The sequence below is a fragment of the Calypte anna genome, chromosome 7 (assembly GCF_003957555.1).
Source record: "Calypte anna isolate BGI_N300 chromosome 7, bCalAnn1_v1.p, whole genome shotgun sequence".
NCBI lineage: Eukaryota > Metazoa > Chordata > Aves > Apodiformes > Trochilidae > Calypte > Calypte anna.
The window spans coordinates 34,387,764-34,408,036 of NC_044253.1; the positions used below are offsets into that span (position 1 = coordinate 34,387,764).

The 20,273-nt window shown below is 37.3% G+C and overlaps 1 protein-coding gene across 1 annotated transcript; it reads right to left on the reverse strand.

Annotated features, from left to right (window-relative positions):
- Window positions 1-230: 230 nt before the first annotated feature.
- Window positions 231-1,764, reverse strand: LOC103530431 (testis-specific serine/threonine-protein kinase 2-like). The gene is given in 3 exon segments (XM_030454429.1): window positions 231-492; window positions 494-1,071; window positions 1,074-1,764. Coding segments are annotated over 3 exon segments (1,107 nt in total). The 5' UTR covers window positions 1,366-1,764; the 3' UTR covers window positions 231-255.
- Between the last annotated feature and the right edge of the window lie 18,509 nt (window positions 1,765-20,273).

A 20,273-nucleotide genomic window follows, 5' to 3' on the forward strand; every position in this document is an offset into this window, starting at 1 on the left:
GGATACAACCACGTACATATTGAGACATGACCCAGTCACAGAGATAAGCAGATTGTGTGGTCATTATGATAGAAATAATTAGTTTTAAAAACTGTCAGAGCCTGGGCTGGAGTCTTGACTGGAACCCCACATGGGGTGCCAATAAATCTGTCACATTTTAAGACTGGACTAGACACTGAGTGGACCACAGATGCTCTCTGTTAACTCTTCATCTTTCCAAAAGAGGAGAGAGCAAATTATGAGTTGGAAAGAAATTTAAGACAGCTTTAATGAAATAGTAACTATAAAACAACAAAAAATAGGGACTGTTGGCTGAAAGGGCCCAGAGAAGCTGAAGTTGTGAACCAGCAGTTCACAAGTTAGGCCAACTTCATGATATTGTAAAAAACACCAATCCTTAAGAGGATCTGTTTCCTTCTGCTCTCCTTTCTGCAGATTGGGATTTGTTGTCCTGCTGCTTGTGCTAAGGCTTTCCTTTGCACAGGTTTTGGGAACACTCACCCTCTTCTGCAGCTGGCAGAGGGAAGGGGCTTTTGGATTTTGGAGTCTGCACCCACAAGTGTTTCAGAACTTCATCTATGCATAACCTTTTAGACACATTGGGATGCAGCAAGCGACGTATCAGTTCCTTGCACTCTCCAGTCAGGTATGTTGAGTCAGGGAAGGTAATGCTGTGTTGTTTCTGAATATGGACCATTTTCCCGACATTGCAATTGTCAAATGGCATTGAAGCAGAGACCATTTTATACAGGGTGACACCAAGGCTCCATATGTCAGACATCCTGGGGTCGTAAGGAATGCACTGTAGCACTTCTGGGGCTGCATACGCAGCAGTCCCACAGAAGGTTTGACTGAGAATAAATTTTCTGTTTTTATCCCGACACAAAGATTTGGAAAAGCCAAAGTCTGACACCTTGATGTTCAGGTCTGCATCAAGAAGGATGTTCTCACATTTCAGGTCCCTGTGAGCAAAGCCTGAGTCATGGCAATGCTTAATGGCAGAGGCCAACTGCTGAAACCTGACACAAGCTATGTCCTCTTGCATAGCCCCCATGACGATGATGTAGTGCGGAGGTATTCCTTCTGCCCCAGCTCCATCACGATGTACACTTTGCCAAACACGCTCTCAAAAATCTCATAGGTTTTGATGATTGAGGGGTGGTTCAGCTGTCTCAGAGCCTGCATTTCCCTGGGGAGAAATCTTTCCAGGAACTCCCAAGAAGTTTTCCTCTTGCTGATTATCTTGATGGCCACGTTGCGTTTCAGATGTTTGCAGTAGGCAGATTTCACTTTGCCATAAATGCCTTCTCCTAGTGTGTCGTTCACACTATAGCCTCTCCTTTCCAGCCTAACAGCCTCATCCATGCTGAGAGAGCTGGGGGAAGCTGCTCAAGTGGGTGCTGGTGTGCATCATACATGATGGCAGGTGGTTGCCTGGGTATAGCATCACCCAGTGATGGCTGCTCTGTGATGTCACAGGCAGTTGGTCCTCTATGGGGCACTTGGAAGGACCTTTCACAGTCCTGCTCTAAAGCTATGGGATGATGTCATCCAAGGTGAAACCTTACATCAGTTGTTGGGAGCCACAGGTGCTCTGCCTTTTTCATAAAACGTTTACATTTGGGTTTGCTAACAGGATGTAAGCAGCTTAGATGTTCTTTCCTAAAATCTAATAAACATCTTTATTCACATCAGTCTGGTGAAATTCTGTCAGCCATCTTTTCCTTTGTCTTGGATGATCTTTCAAGCCCCACTTGGGCTTTCTTTGGGTGTATGGTGGCCTTGCTCCTCCTCTTCAGCCATTTTTCCTCAAAAGGGATGGAATGCTGCTTTTCTTATTTTCACTTGGCTTGTGTTCAGGAATTGGTTTCGGTCATTCTGATTATTTTGTTTTTGTAATGAGTTTGTTAGGTGAAGGACATGGCTTCTCTGAGGTTTATCCAACCCCTCCATTTTCTATCTCTAAAGCAGGCTGGGCTGCTTCTGTGAGTTTTTCTGTGGCTTTTTCTTAAACTGGTACTCAGTAGAGGAGTTTGTTCGGATTTCTAGCTTTCTCTGTTCTTGAGAAAGGCTCACATCAACATCTTCCTCAAAACAGCTCAGAGGATTAGAATCATAGAATTGTTTTGGATGGAAAAGACCTTTAAGATCAAGTCCAACTGTTAACCCAGCACTGCCAAGTCCACTGCTAAACCACATCCCTCAGCATCATGTCTACACATCTTTTCACTGTTCTGCATTTTGTTTCACTGTAATCAGCCTCTGGGCCTTTTTGTTCTGTGTTGATTACAGCTTTTCCAATTTTGCTTTTATAACTGCTGTGTATGTTACTCCAAAAACACCATGATCACAACATGAAGGGGCTAAGGACAGTCCTGCTTTGTCCACCAGCATGAATGACAGTATCGTTCTGAACACTACAGAAGTGATACTTCTGACAGCCTGGGGCTTTTGGTTTTGATGTTTTTTGGTTTTTTCCCCTCTCTTTCTTTGAAACTTTTGGCTATTTTTTTCTAACTAGCCAAAAATACCCCAAAGAGACATTTTAACCATACATAGCCTGCACTCCAAGCTGTGGTTGTTCAAGTATGAGCTGACCTTTTGGGATAAGCACTTTTTTGGTGTGATCCAGTCTGGAGAGCACCAAGTACCTTTTAGAAGGAAGGAAGCATAGGCAGATGTAGACACTTCTTGCACCATGCCTGAGTACAGAGCAACCTAAGTAGCACATCTCCTACAGTTCTGATTTATTCATAGGTCTTTTCAGAGATACACTCCCCAAATGCCACTGTACTGTCTCTACAGCACTTTGAAGGCACTTCATGCTTTGGTAACATTAATTATAGAATTCTCATTTAAGACAATTTGGTTTCATCATCCTAAATTTTAAAAGTTAACTTATTTTTGTGAACTTCCATCACACTGAATTTGGAAGAGAAATCACACTGTTCAGTGCCATCTTTGGGTATTGCCAGGGAGGAAAGCATATTTGGCTTTCAGTCCAAAACTATGACACCAGACTACAAGACACAGATGTTAAGTCAGGACAGATTTTCACAATACAGAGCTATCTACTCAGGCTAATATCAAAATGAACACACATTTGATTTGTATAATATGACTCTTACCAGCTTATCTAGTGTTTACATTAAATACTAACTCCTCTAAAATTTGCAGTCAGCTATTAAAAATGCATGTACTGAAATGGCACCTACATTGCCTGTTTAAAGCAAATATAATTATTGTGTTTTATTTCTTCCTGGTTGGATTCTTATTTATGGCAAGACTTAGCTGCACAATATTAGCATTATATAGCAACCTTGAACTGGAAAAAGATATGCTTACAATATCCTAAAACCACTTCAAATGCCAAAATAATTAAAGGGCTTTAATATAATTGAGAATATGGGCCAGATTATTTATCTGGAACTTTAAAGGCTTTCCTAATATAAGGCAATCTAGTTCATCAGAACAATTAAAAAACCACATGTTTAGCTACAGCCTTTGTTCAGTCCTTTGCAGTTTATTTTTCCAGTTCTAGGGATACCTCCAAGATGTAGGTGTAATGCACCAAATAAGGTTCTGGAAATAGTGTAATAGAAAAAAATTAACTGTACGAATTTCTCCAGCTGCATTTTTACTAGAAATTTTAAAAATTTGTTTTATCTCTGTATTTTCCTATAATGGTACAGTTCACTTGCTTCTAGCTAGCTGTAGTTTACAAACATGGTCATGTGTGTAGTTTAGTAGAAGTTCATGACAGAGAAGAGTTTACTTACCACTTTCTAAATGTAAATCTAAATTATCTTGTAATTTACCACCAGTTCTAGTTTCAAAGTTTCAAATTTAATTTCATGACAAATTTAAATTAAAATATTCATACAGGCCAATTCTGTCCCACCAAAAGAAATTAATAGTATATCAATTATGCCTATTAGATTGTGGAAAATTCAATTCTGGAGTAACCTATTCTCAGGCTGATTAAAATAGCCCAACTAAATAAATCCTTCCTAATATAATACATTTAGTAACTTTTAGTTTTACCTGTAACATCTGTCTGTAAGCAGAGTAACAACCAGCCTAGGGGTATTGCCAGGATACTTGTGTCCATATGTCACCTCAGTCCAGCACTGTTTGTCTTTGTTTGTAGATGCTATTCCTAAGAAACAAGGCATTAATGTTGTAAATTAAATACTCTTTTTTAAAACCCACAAATAATCTCTATTTCTCAAGTTCCTTAACGTGCTTGATGCTGTTAGAAGCAGCTACATGGCAGACTACTGATTGCTCTGAGACTCTAATTTCAATGGGACTCACATAAAATAAAAATGTTGTCAATTAAGCATCAACACAAAAAGACCCAGTTTTTACATTAACTTACTTAAAATACATCCTGCTAACCACACTTAATAGTACAACTGCCTCGTGGAGTTTTCATATTAGAAAGCTAAGAGACTTTCTGGAAGGTAAACAAGTTACAACCAATTGCTGTAGCTATGGTCAATCTGATGACTCCTACACAGCAATATATGACCCCTACATATACATTTTTTTTTTAATTTCACATGCAGTGTCTCCTGTATTACAGGAAATCTTGTCCTTGTTATTATAAAATATTGTATCCTACGACTATGTAATGTCAACAGTGTTCCAATACATGCAATACATAAATAAAATAATATTGACAAGTCAAGATTAAACCCTCTAACTGAAAACTGCAATCTCTATAGCATTCTCTATCCTGTAGAATCAGAAAACTAAAAGTCTTTGAGTGAACAGATTTTTCTCCCCTGCTAATTCAGCAACTGTACTGAGACTCAACAGTGACAAAAAAATTAATTGTAGTCAACAACTGTGCATCTGGCTACCAGCTATTCTAGTTGGCAGTCCATACAATGATTGGCTAAAGTATTATCAGCAGAAATCCTCATAGTAGGAGAAGAATTTGCCGTGTTAGCAAGCAAGCAAAAATAGAAAAAGTGCTTTAAAAAGACACTATTGCCTGGAGCCACTGCTTAAATATACATAGGAAATGCTATACAGCTTTAAAATACTGCTCCACATATGGATTAACAATTAGATTTGAGTGTGCTTGTAGTGCAACTCAGCTATATATGAACATAGCTGAGTTTTGAGAGAATCCCAAAATAAAATACTGTAGAAGTGTTTACAATTGATTCTGTGTCATTGCAAAAAATAGAAATCAAAAGGAGAGAGCATCATTAAGTGTCACAAAGTTGTAAATATATGTGTGACTGAAAAAAATTCATGTTCCTTTCTATCCAAACACCAGAGAATGAAAATATGTGTTGCCTTATCTGATGGAGCAGTGCTGGAACACTTCCAAAATACTACTGGTGAAAGTAGTGATAAACAGAAGGTACTACAAAGCAAATATCCTGAATCCTAATTCAATGTCTTGAGTACCTTTATTCCTTAATTAGCATTAGCTAATAGATTATAAATTCTCTATCAGTCAGCCATACATACTCATTATGTGACAAGGTTGTGGATGGTGTCTCTCTCCCAGTGTTCTAGTTCAGAAAAAGCACTAGACATTAATGAAGATCAAGTTAGACTTCTGAGCCAGCACCAACCAGAAAAACAATGCTGGTCTGTACCACCTCAACACACCCCTGGGCTGCTTTTGAACAAACTTTGTTATCTCCATGTAGAGCTAAAAGGAATGGTCTGTGATACAGTGCAGAGCATGGGTGCCCACATCCCAAAGTCTTCCACAACCACAACACAGGTACAGATGCTCGAGATTTAACTACTACATCAACAACTAGTTAATTCCCAAAAGATTATTGCTAAAGGTCTGATTTACTACCACATTGTTTAAATTCAAATTTATATGAAATTGTTAATATTCTTACCATTTGACCATTTTTAATAGACATCTGTACTTGTATTGTCCAAAAGGTATGAGATACATGAAGAACTGATTTATCCAGGACACTCTCCTACCCAATTAACATGTGCAGTTTTTGAACAAACTTCAAATGCATTCCAAATGACCTAGGAAGGAAGAGGCACACTACATGTGAAAACAGGTAATGTTCAGCTTTAGAATTTATTTAGGTTAGGTAGTAGCACTGAGAATAGAAATAACAAAACAAAACAAAAAAATTGAATCTAGATTCAGCCTCAATTTCAATTCTAATACATCTAGAAAGCAAATCTCTTAACAAATCTCAGAAAAAAAACAGTCATATGAACCAAGTGATCACATAAAATTTCTGAGAACTGAGTTCACAACACATTCTAAAATGTTTCTTGCCAGATACATAAGATTTTCTAGCTCCATTGTACAATGAAACTAGAAAAAACATACAAATACAATGTAGTTAGAACTATCCCAGATTTTTTTTTTCCATCTTCTCATTCTAGTAAAAAGCCAGAGCTTTTAATTTTGCAGATGATATTACTGAAACATATCTTACTTCGGTTGAATTTACTAATAATAGAATGATTAACCTGGTTCTAGTATTACTCAAGTATAATCCAGTTTAAATAAAAAGTTGGATACAAAAAATTAAGTCTATATTCACAGGCTATTTTCTTGCCATGAACAAAATCAAAGCAAAAATAGTCTTATCTGAAAACTAATTAAAAAATCAAGTATCTCAGACAAGCAGCATACGCTACCTGACTGGCAATCGATCATTTGTGTTGCAGTTCCAACACTATATTGGCATTTATTTTCATTCATATTTTTGCATGACTTTCACTGCATTCTTATCAGATCTGCACACTGGAAATTAAGCTCCAGTTCCTCTGCTTAGAGCAAAGGCTGTGCTGTTTAAAAAGATCACTTCTGCAGGATTCTTCACAGAGGTGTTTCTGCTCACTATAAGGACCTGCACTCAGCATAAGAATTTGTAGCAAGTTACACTTTTTGCAGTCTAATCCTGAAAGGGAGTAGAAAACCCAGAGAGAGTTAAAACATGGCAAAAAAACTTTAGTATTAATTGGGATTGTCCCTAAAAAAACATAAAATTCAAGTCAAAGGTATGCAGGTTCCACCTGATAGCCTGTTTTCCATTGGAAAAAATCAGGTATGTTAGCTTCACCATGAATTACTATATGGAATTCTGATTCTTCTGCAAACCAGTGTATAGAAGAGTTACTAGTTTAGAAAACAGAACTAAATTTAATTACTGATATTAAAAATTAGTCTGCGTTCATCTATCCTAAAATCTAACCAAGTAGATATATATTACTGTCAGCAAGATGAGAGAGTTCTGTGCTCAGAGAAGCAATATGAGAAGATTATTTGCATGTACTGTGAATCACAAATACATCTATTAAATATTACCCTACTGAGTAGGATTTTCAGTCTCTGTAACAATCTCAGAGAATTCATCATTAGATAATAAGAATCTGGGAAAACCCAGGCATTTCTTCTCTAGCTTTTCATTAGTCTCTTGAGGATTAGCTCCAGAAATTCAATGCACTTCCTCAGTTTTTCCAACATCTTGTTCATTATTCCTACTCTTAGCACATGTTTTTCATGGAAAAGACATTATTCCAGATAAAAAAGTGAATGCCTTCTCATGTAAATCACCAGACAGCACTGCAGGAAGTCTTAAGCAAAATTAATCTTTATTTAAAATTCAACTTTATTTTGCTAGGGTAAAAATCACTTTCTTCTTTGTCAGGGTTCACTGGAAAAGTAGTTAGGTGTTTGGTAATAAAGTTAAATTTTTGAAAACATGAACTATTCTTTTGAAAATAATTTTCTAAAACAGGATAAATTAGTCAAAGAGCACAACTCCCTTAATTTTGTTGCAGCAATATCACTTTACACAGTCTATTTAATTAAGACTATGTAATTAAGCAATATGCCCAATTGAATTACTTTAACGGATTTTTAAAAGTGTACTTTCACACCAACAATGCAGTCACACATTTTAAGTGGTAATCATCGATCAGAGTTCAATGTAAAAAATATACAGAACACTGGAAGTATTAAGCTGGTAAAATCTGTATGTAGGCAACCCTGATACTTAATACTAACATTACCCATTCATGTGATCTGATAAGATGTATTCTCTGATCCTAACAGGTTTATTAGATAAATGCTTTGAGATTTTTGCTAAAAAACATGAAAGTTATATGTGCTTTAGGGATATTAAAAAAATGTATTTTTATTTCTTTTTAAAATAACTCCTGTCAAGATACAGAATTGGATACACACTGGGTTTCTTTTCTTTATACACTGTGTAGGTGACAATATGTATATCCTGACATAAAGTCCTTTCCTAATCCTTTTTAGTGCTTTTCAGATTAACTTCTCACATTAAGCGAATGTAAATGGGTAAAAAAGCTACTGCCTAAGAATAAAGTTTTAAAGTTATCTGGATTATTTCACCGAAAATTCCAAAAGACCTAAAGGTTGCCAAACTAAGAACTTTAAAGACACAGTTGTCTGAACATAAGTTCTAGCATTTAATATGCTTTATGACCATTTGATAACGTAGTCGTCATTAATTTTTTTTTTTTAATCTTTCTCACCAAATATGGGGGGGTTGGGTTTCCTGGCATGGAAACAAGAGAGTGATAAATCCCAATCCCTTGCTCCATTTCCCAATACCTGGGATGCAGCCTCTGCCATACCTTCTCCTGCACCATTTCTGTCAGACTGCATTTTAACAGGTTCAGTATGACCACAAGTAAGATGCAAACAGCTAACTAGAAATATTAGTCAGCACTGCAGTGCCCTCTGCTCTGCCCAGAGTCTGCACCTCTAAGTATATAGCATGGAATGCATGCCCAGGATTAAAATAGGGAAAGACACAGAAATATCCAACCATAAGAAACACTAAAGAGATCAGTAGGGAGAATTTCAGACTCATCAGTCTACTGAGGAGTTGTAAGAACTGCTGACAACAACAACAAAAAATACTGCAGCAACAGAGAGCAGAAATCAAAGATGTATCCAGACTAATTCCACTGGGAAGAGGTTTGTCAGAGCCCATTACAAAACCAGCATGTCCCACTCAGAAACGTCCATGATGGGGTTTGAAGGACACCATGACCTCAGAGCTGAAGCATGCCACAAGGTACAGATGAGGACAGACAGGCTGGACTGCTGTGCAAAGCCCAGGAGGTACACAAATGAACCTTTCAGAATCAAACCCCTCACAGGATGACAATGTAAATTTGTCTCAGTAACCTGACTGCTGATTAGCTGAATTTTTGAGAATTTAGTAACAAATCCAAGTTCTGTTTAAGTTCAAAAACTCACAGCATTTTGACATTATTTGCAGTATGTATTCAGATTTGGTTCAATGCCTTGCTCATGCTACATATACACTTCCAATCTACTGAAAAAAACCCCTCAGAATTGTATGTTTATCTAACTGATCTTCATGAGGGTTCATCTCCCTAATACAATAATCAGTGTTTCTTTGCACATGAAACATGTTTACCATGTTAATTGCCTCTTGCATCAGACCAGACCAGAACAAACCAAGTAACTACACCTACTTATCTGTACACAAGACAACTAAGCTGTCAGCATATATAGCTTGCATTTAGTTTCATAAAACACTTTTTAATGCACAAACAACTGTATAACTATGTTGTTACAAGGAAGAGGTTTTGTTCTCTTTCTTAGCATGTTTATCATCAGCAAACAGTCAGTACAACTAGAAAGCAAATCAAGGCTGTGTTGCCAGTGCTACAGATGGGATTCTTCCTGCTATTTTTTTTCCTTCATATGAGGAAGAAGTCTGGGGAAAAAAAATAAATTGTGTTTCAACATAGATTTCCTGTTTACAGTTCTGCTATGGCATGAAGAAATGTGAGAATTCTATCATTCTCAGTCATTCAAAACATCACCGTAACTTTGCCAGTGCCACTGCAGTGTCAATTAAGAGAAAAAACTACACTTAGAAAACCATATAAATCAAGTGTATAAGAATAGTTTCAGTACCCTTTTAGCACACCATCACTAACTCTAGTTTCTAAAGGTAATTTAAACCTTTAATGTGCATTGCTTAAATTAGATACTTAACATGAAGGAAGGTTATTCAGATTTGTGATGAAAAGCTAAGAAAATAAAGGAACTTTATAATATGCAGCAATATTTTAATGCAATAGCATATAAATGCAAAAAACCCCACAGATATACTGAAGTTAGCTTTATGCTTTAAGAAAGCACAACCATTCATACAGACTGAGTATTCCCTTAAGCCATGAAAGCCAAGTATTGCACTTACAGAAACAGAGTGCCATCTTCTGGAAAATAATGCCTACTTCTTTAGCCAAAATCAACTTCAGATTGCTAAACTTTTATTCTGGCATCTGCCCACTCCTGTACAAACAAAAAAAATTTTTTTTTCATGTACTGCATTAATCCAATAAACAGAATAACAATAAGAGTGACTAAACATAGCACACAGTTTAACATGTAATGATATCCATGGACAAATTCACCTCAATTGAATGTTTTCTGACATACACCAAAGCCCAGACTACTATTTCTAACTGTCTGCTAGGAATGGCAGGCTGAAATGGCAAAAGACAGACATGACAGTAACCTGAACTACTAAACCAAAAATATGCAGACATTGTTCTTAAAAAACATGTGGTCTTCATTAAAAAATCTGAAGTAATAAACAGTCCAATGGTTAAGTCATATTTTTTTTCTGGCTACAAATTCCACGTGTGGATGTTAAACACATTTGTCTGATATAGATTAAAGAACCCTTCAATATTACTGCATACTACTATGGGTACAAAATACTCTAATTTAATAGCTAGTCAGTCTTTCCTTTGGATAGGAAAAAATTCACGATCCTGTAGTCTATAATTTTTTTTTAAGTCTCCTCAAGTTTTCTGCATTGTTTTAAAATTATTACCACCACCACCACTTGACATTTCTTACTATCTCACTAATACCAACCAGGCATGATATTATCAGTTCTCTAATTTCATGGGTATTCCTAAATCACTGTTAGAAGCAAAAATTACCCAATAAATAAATAAAAATTAAAAAGCTATTTATAATTTTATAATAAGTATATATTTTTTTCTTCCCTGCAGAGCAACAGTGAGAATATTTTCTTGCAAGTCTCATACCACTGGATAGTGGTACTGATAGAACTTACAATAGAAGTGTATGCTGTTAAAATACATGCTGCATAAATAAACCATGGCAGTAATTTTCTCCCCAGGACACTCATACGTGGGCTGCACAGTGTTCTGTTAAATGAGATATGTGAAAACATACTTAACTTCTTTCTGCATTCATTTACCTGCCACAAGGTGCAAACTTTTTCTTCTACCCAAAATCCCCCTGTCATCTTTTAGCTATTGGAACCTCATTTCTGGTGATTTTGCTTTTACCAAGAGATAGAGAAAAATGCAGCTTTCCAAGAGGAGAGTTAGGTCAGTTATTTTGTTTCCACTAAAAATACACAAAAATGAAGACAAGGAATTTGAAGTAATCTCTGCCTGCAATCCAGAATTGTACATGCTTTGTTGGGTTATTGAGAGAGCAACCATTGTGTAATTGCCTAGATCTCAAAGACTGAAGTAATACTAATACCTTATACTATTACAAATCCTGTCAGTCCCAAAAGGACTCTGCTGATATGACCATGGTGTGCTTTCTCTTTTAAACAGGCAAATCCTACCATTTGACATTAACAAGGGCAGAACGCTTACTGTACAATACAGCATCACCATGGGGGCTTTAACAGATGTGGGGTAATAATGCATACCCCCAGGAACTGCACTTCCAGGAACATAAAAGTGTAATTTCTGTGCAAACCCACGTAACCTTACTCCACTTTTTCACTATGCCAGGGATCGCCATATGAACTCAACACCACACAGTAAACAAACTATTGTGCTCAGTAAATTTGCAGCTTAAATCGCAAATGATGTAAAAATATTTCACAGCTAAATTAAGAATTATTTTGGCACATCTCAGTAATTGAATTATTAAGCAAACTCTTAGTACTGATAACACAAATAATTAAGATTTATAATTTATACTACTGGACTAGTTTTGGCTACATATTTGAACAGATCTATCCCACCCACACAATAAACAGAATAGGAATAAACAAAGGACAGATGAAGCTAAACAGTTTCACAAGACAGAGGTGTCTCTTGTCTTAAAGTCACACAGCTCAAGGATAGCTTGTTCCTTGTATATACAGTTCCACAGGACACATTGTACATTGAGTATCAGCAGTGGTCAATGTCTGAAAGCAAGCATGAAACCACACAAAGCAATACATGTCTCAAGATAACAGAGTCTATGCTGTACGTTTACTTATCTACTTTTTATTATTTTAAACATACTGCATAAACATAGCTGCTTACTATTCTCAAAATATTTATGACCTAAGACAAAACCATGATGAGACTCATGAGTTAAAAAAAAACCCAGAGCAGAGATCTATCCAGGTAGTAGCTGTTAAAGATCAGCAGCCTCATAAATTATTAATCCTTGTGGAGAGATGGAATCACTTAGATAACATACCAAACCGTACTGTAAAAACTTGGCAAGCTTAATGCAAAATTCTAAGAGGCAGTATACATGTAAAGTGTAAGAGATTAAAATAAAGAAAACAAATAGGCCAAACCTGAATCAAGATGCACCTAATGCTATAAAACTACCTTACTTGACACTATCCTAACAGCAAAATCACACAAATGCAGATTTTTATTTTTAAATTATGAGAGAAGTTTCATATATTGCTATTGATGCCAAAGGGACTGCTCAAGTGCATCAATCAAGCCATGTACATGTCTTTAAATGAACTATCTGAAATGTTATTATTTGACATACAAACAACTTCTGCCAACATTGCTAGGTGAAAGAGCTTTCAGAGTGCAAAATGTGAGTTGTGGTTTGTCCTGCAGTAGTCATGAATAGGTGAAAAACGAATGGGAAACAGGGAAAAATTAGTTAATACCAAGAGTAATATGAGAACCATCTACTTCAAAGTTAAAACAATGGAGAAAATTAGAGGCCATTCCTCTATTTCATGTCCTATGTGCTATTCAACATTAGTAGCTTAAGGATCTTTTAAATACTGTTATTAAAAACCTTAAGATCATCTTGAAATTGGTATCTAGCATGCATGCATACCATTTAAAAACAGCACTGTTCTGTCAAATATCGGCTAGTTAAAAGCTGATACATTCTATCAGAAAAGCAACACAATTTACTGCATCCACTAATTTCTGGTTCTATTCAAGCATCTCACATGTTTCCACATTTTCTATGCAGACTTGGGGAACAGAAATTAAAAGGGAAGACATTTTTCCATGTGATTTAATGCCAAATAATGCTGAACGGGTTAACCCTTAACTTTAAAAGCTTTTTTTTTTTTAAGGAAAATTAAATAAAATTAGAAATGCATCAACTGAAAAGGTGTTTATTTTTATATTGGAGTGGCATGGCATTAGCTATTTTTACAGCATATAACTTGTTAAATACAACTGCCTTACCAGCTCTTTCATTGAAAAAACCTCCAAAAAATGGGTGAAGCTGTATGCACAAAGGTTTGGACCAACAGACAGCCTGTTTTAAGCGTTGCAGGTTTGGCAAAGAAAGTGTGATGCTAAAATGAAATTAGTAAAATAACTACAAGAGAAAAAAGAAAGACTTCAGGAAGGGAAGTACTGGATGGCCTAATATAAGATTATGTCTTACCTAGCAGTAAGAATAACAGGAATATAGGCAGCCACTCTATTGCTCATTATATTTGAAATAAAAATTACACTGTTCTTGCCACTCTCAAGAGTTAGCAGTAAATTATGGACAGAACTTGGATGGGTTTGGATGCAGCTCTATACAAACACAGAATAAACCCCACTGTTTCTCTAGTCCAGATTCTAAAGCAGATGGGGAATGCTATCTACTGTTCTCTGAAGGGAATGATGGAAAAAAATCTCTTGTACAGGAGAAAATGGGTTTGAATTCCTAGAAGAACATTACCAATTTCTCTCAGTGACAAGGTCCACAGTGTTAATTCTTACAATTCCTACTAAGGAACAAACAACATAAACCTGGGTATTTTTACAAATAAAAGGGCTACCAAAATTATTAACACTGTATGTTGCCTGCATATACAATGTTACAGAGTTTTGTTTACATTTTCTTTTGTTGAAAACAGAATACAGCAACACAACTTCTACCCCAAAACTGATGGAACTGATTAACTTGGCGTTGAAATTAGTCCCACTGCAGAGAGTGACAGTATTTTAAAATATTACACTGCAAACCTACTACAGGCAAGAGGATGTACTAAAAAGAGAGTCCTGTACAGTGAGAACCATCTCAGGTAGTTATGAGCAACCAACTCATGCAAGCTCTAGAGCCAAACCTCTAATACGCACCTCATGAAGAAACATATCTGAAGAAAAACATCATCTTTTAATTCACTGAAGGAAGTTACTGAATTATTTCACTTAAGATATCTCTATTCTCGAATGAAATGTCATTAGAGGAAAACATCTGAAGGAGGACCTCAACCCAAAAGAGATTGAACAAACTTGACTTAGCAGAACAACAAACTCTTCCTTATAATCACATTAACCAACTACAATAGAATCAGGCCACTGAAGAAATAATACAAATTAGTATTGGTTAATGTCCAGTTATTTAAAACCACATTCATAGTTAATAGCACCCACTGGCATTTGATTTCAGTATTTAAGCTTTCAGCAATTCTGGAAATAAACAAATTTAATTAAAAACTCATTATGTTTAAAAGACAAACCAAAACAAATGCAAAAAAAGCAGGGAGGGGGGTTTATGACATAACATTTTGTACCACGCCAAAGGCTGAAATGAATTTCTGTGGTTTATAATGGGATACTTCTAGGAGGCATTTACTCTCTCTGAAAACATCACTAGACCAGCAGTCCGAACCACAATCATCCGTTTAAATTTGCACTGCTGAAGTAACCAAAAGTAATCCGGGCAGCCGCAGGAACGACTACATTGCTTCTAAAACCCTGATTTGAGGAGTTTATACCCAGACACCACGGTTTTCCTGGTATCAGTCACAACCAGCCGGCAACTAAGGTACTGAAGCCTTTCTCCACAGACACCGCTGCCCCACCAAGCGCTCCAACTAACAGTGCAAGCATTTAATTGTCAGGGATCACAGAATCACAAAAGGGTAGGGTTTGGAACGGACCTCGAAATACCGAGTCCAACCCCCCTGGCAGAGCAGGGTCACCTACAGGAGGTTGGTTACACAGGTAGGTGTCCAGGTGGGTTTTGAATGCCTCCAGACGAGACTCCACAACCTCCCTGGGCAGCCTGTGCCAGGGCTCTCACCCTCACAGTAAAGAAATTTCTCCTCGTGTTTATATGGAACCTCCTATGCTCAAACTTATATCCGGGATAAAACCAGATCAAACTGCGCTAATTTCAGCTTAATTAAAGCTTCTTCTTTAAGGCTTAAAAGGAAACCAAACACTTTTCAGATCGGAACCAGCTCCCTCCAGTCTCACGCGGCGCCTTATCCCCTCTCCTCAGGCCACCAACCCGCCGCCACCCTCCCTCACAGCCCCCGCCGGGGCAGAGCTCGACCCGGGGGTGCTGCCCTTCCCCTCACAGCTCCCGGTACCCGATATTCCTCTCAGCTTTCGGTACCTGCAGGTGTCCCGGCGGTCCCCTCAGCCTCCGGTCCCCGCTGCTGTCCCCGCCGCTCCCCTCACTCCCCTCAGTTCCCTCAGGGACGGAGGGGACCCAGCGCGCGACCAACGGTCGGCCAACGGCTACTGCGCGTGGGCCAACGGCGGCTGCTGCCTCCTCTAGAAAGAAGGCTGGGGGGGGGAATGGAATTCCCGCCTGGAGAGCTTGGGATCCCGACCCCGCTGCAAGGGAAACGGGACGGAAAGGTCCCGAAATGGAAGCCAACTGAGGGACGCGACCGCCAGAGCCACAGCTGCGCTGGATGAGGCAACCCCGAAGTGCAAAGCACAGCCACCTGCTCAGCTGTTCCTGATAGAAGACGGGAAATTTACCGCATGATTGAATGGATCACACCTGCGAGGGTTGTTTCTGAGCTACTGCACTATGAAATTATTGCTGTATATTTGAAGCTTCGGCACGCTGAATTTCGTTATTTCATCTCCTATGGGCACAAAACTCTGACATCTTTTTGAGGCTTGCCAAATTTGAGGGGAAAAAAAGGGAAAAAATGGCTTTGAGTATCAAGTCACAGGCACTGCTGCTGAGGCAGACACCCCTGCTTTTAAATTAACTCCTCAGTATCAACAAGTGAATACAGCTGCTTGTCTTTAGGCAAAACTGTAACACATGTGATCTAATTAACCCTGCAAAAGAACTCAACAGTTTAAAAAAAAAAAAAAAAAAAAACCAAAAAACAAAAACTTGTAAAATGCTTTCTTAATACACTGATGGCTGGACAGGGATGTCCCAATAACAGCACCTAAAGATGAATTTTCAAGTGCCACATCATACATCACCCCATCTTGTGCACAATACAGACAGCATTTTAACAATCTGACACCTGCCCAAGTCAGTAAAATACAGAATACAAGAAAATATAAAAATCTGAGTTTAATTATTAAATTGGTGTTGGTGCTTTGAAGAATCTGAGACACTGGTGAGGTCGGTTCCAGCACTTGGTTGTCACAAGTTTTGGATTTCAGTGGGATGGATGTGACACAACTGTTGCCATGTTAGGGAGTTTGTGAGTTTTAACTGAGAGGTTTTGTTATGTGTCACAGAACCAATACAAAAGGAGAGCACATTTTACAGTGGAGTTAGCTTGCTGGAAAATCCCTGCCAACAAGCTCTGATTCTGCAGCCTGCTGGTGAGCTGGATGTAGAGCACTGTAAGAGTCCATATATTGAGCTTTAATCATGAAAGCCCCTTTGCTTTTTAAAACACCACAGGCAAAGAACCAAAAAGATCTTTTTGCTTTGTCCAGCTGTAAAAAATTCAACATGACTTGGAATTCCCAGTGTGTTGTTTAAAACAGAGCCTGGGTTTGATTTTGAAGTGAGAAACACCCTCATACTCAGCAGATCTGAAGAAGATTCAGCCAAGCTGTATAATAAATATAAGTCTGGCTGGAAAACATGCAAAGGGAAACCCTTGCTATTTCTCTTTAATATTGAGCCTGTCAACTATTTGAAACTGTATCTAGAGAAGGCAGCAGCAAGTTCAGCACACATTGCCATATGCTGCTGAGAATCCCAATTCCTTTTGCTAGGAAGTGACATTTTGTTTTTCCATTATCTGATGAGGAAACTGGAAATAGCACATCTGCTCATCTGCTTCAGAGGAGGAAAGACACAGGTTGCTAAAGCTAGGAACTCTGGAGAGAAAATGAATTCTTGTGTAGATACCATTTTTCATTATCAGAAGAACTTTCTTCCTACAGAGAACTAGGAATTCCACAGTGCTGATCATTTTTTTCCCTTTTCCCCCACATTTAATTATTTTCCTGCAGTGACCAGTTAAAGACAATTTATTTCCATTAGCACACCACCTGCTGATTTTCATCAGCTTTTCCAGGGCCATAGAAAGATGAGGTAGAAAAAATTATTCACATCTCAGTTTTTTGCTTTCCTGTGTTTGGTTAACATCTTGTTTTCATCTGAAATCCCAGACACACCTAAAAAAAAAAATCTAAACCGAATTAGATTAAGATGACAAGAACAAAATGGTGAAAGAATGAAGGGAATACATACAAGTATACACACAATTATAATGTGAGTATTTCTTGGCATGTTTTAGAACTGTACTAAAAGCAATTAAAAAATGCAGCACACAAATTAAAAAAACCCAAAAACCTCCTTACCAGCCAACAAAGTCAACAAAACACAGACACTCAGCAGCATACACTTTGTATATATTTTATGAAGTAAGTTTATCAAAGATTGGAGCATCAGGGCAATAGAAAAGGATCAGTGATGCAGTAGAATTAAATACAGGAAGGAAAAAAGGTCAGATGTAACATTTTAATCACCAAGTTTTCATTTTCTGAGATTGAATAGCATCAGGTTTTTATTCCACCTTGAGAACTCAGTGAAATTCTGGAGTGCCAGTAATCAATAATACATTTATTTCACCCATTAAACACAGACAAAAGCATTAAAAAGTAAATAGTATTTTGGCTTTTGTTAGTTATATAGAATAAACCACATTGCTATGTACAGTGAAGTATTTTACTGAACAAATGTTTTGATTTTAATGTGAAGAAAAAAAAAATCTAGTTTTCCTGGCATGTTTTGATTCAAGCAAATAATTAATGATTGAAAGCACAACGTATTTAATAACTCCTCTGTGTAAAAAAATTAAAATTCTCAGATTTGGGTATTGCTTTAAAAAGGGTTGTGGGTCTTTTTCATCCCCAGAGGTTTCAGATGTCTTCAGATGACAGAGTGAAAACCATTAACTAGCATAAAAATGGAACACTGTTTTGTTTGAATGCAATGGAATCACAGCTTCTTAAATAACTTATCTCTCAGTTTTATTTCTAAATCACACCAGTAGTTACAGCAAATTCAACACAAGGAGAACCTACTGGAATTTATTCCCTCAGAATAATTCTTGTATTCTAGTTTGTCCAAAATCTCTATATTTTTTCTTCCTTAAATATATATGAACATCTTTATGCTTAAGTTATCTCACACTTACCTTTCATGGAGTCACTACAGTTGCAGATAAAACAAGTAATTAATCTTGTATTGTAAAGACCTTTCATGAAGCAAGCAAAGGTTTCTCACAGAGACCTTTAGTATTGGGGAAACTGATAATTTATAACTGATAAATTATCTCTGTAAAGCAAGAGATACAGGGTTTTAAATCAAGAGCTGATACACTATGACCATACTGCCTATGTTCATGGGCAGGACTTGAATTTAGGACAGCACTTAAAAATGCAATTAGACATGGTAATTATTTTAAAAACACAATGAATTTACCACTTCAACTCACCATGACACTACACTTGAGGAAAGTGTGAAGGGGGAGGAAAAAGCACACATTTTTCTCTTGAAACATCTTTCAAAGACAAAACCAAGTCTCTGTGTTTCCCTGTGTATCTTACTTTGCCATATCTGGACTAACCATGCAGAAACAGAAATACAAGTAGTGGGTTTGTAAGAAAGAACCAATTCCTATAAAATAGGAATAGAAATACAAATAGAAAGCTTTCTTCTATTTGTAAAAGATTTTTATGATCTTTATTAAGCCAGGTCTAGTTACACATCACACTTGAGTGTGGGATAATAAATATACAAAAATTGACACAGGACTAAAACTCCATTTTCTTCCCTAAGAGTGATAATCATTTACCTCACTTGCAGAAATCATTCTCAGAAACATGCTGTGCTGTAAGCCCTTATTTATTAGGCTAACACTGCACAGACTAATCAGGTAATTTTTGTTGTAATTAATGCTTTTAATTGCAAAATTTCCTTACACTCTCATGCACAGGTAGGAGACTTGGTAATTCAGCTTTGCAGTGTCACCACCACTACCTCAGGAGCCTTTCTACAACACTGATTCATCCTGGATCTTGCTCACCTCTCCAGTGCTGAGTGGACCAAAGAGTGGCCAAGAGTTCCAAGTCTGTCAGCTGCAAAGCTCTGAAGGCACAGGGTGATTGGGTCATGAAATAAACAGGTTAACTGCAGGTTTTTATCTTGCTTCAGTTTTACAGGATATTTTCCCAAGCATGACTTACCTTACTTGGCAGGAGTTCAAGCAGACCTGTCCTGATAAAGATGGTCAGATTTATCTAGACAATGCATTTATTTTTCCAATGCATCTCCTTCCTCAGAAGGCCTTTTCAAAGGACAAATTTCATGCTGTCTCAAAATCACTACTACTGTTCAACAACACTTAGTTTTCTAGATGTCTTAAAGAAAAAAAAAAAAAAAAGTTGACACCTCTTTCGAGGGCAAATCCTTTTTTGAAAGAAAATTGTTTGCAAATGTCCCAGTTGTGTCCTAGGGGGCTAATACTGTAATAAACATTCCGTTTAGAATTTAACATAAAATCTATCATCTCAATAAACAGTGCAAGACCTAACTAAACCATCACATAGAGGAACATAACATTCTTATGTATAAAAATCAGACAGACACGAGTTGCATGAGGTGATTCACCAGGAGTAGTCAGAATGGGGTCACCAAGGGGAAGCTGTGCTTGAGCAAGCAACTCGATAACTTCTGTGGTGAAATAACTGGCTGGTGGGTGAGAGAGAGCTGTGGACATTGCCTACCTACACCTCAACAAAGCCTTAGA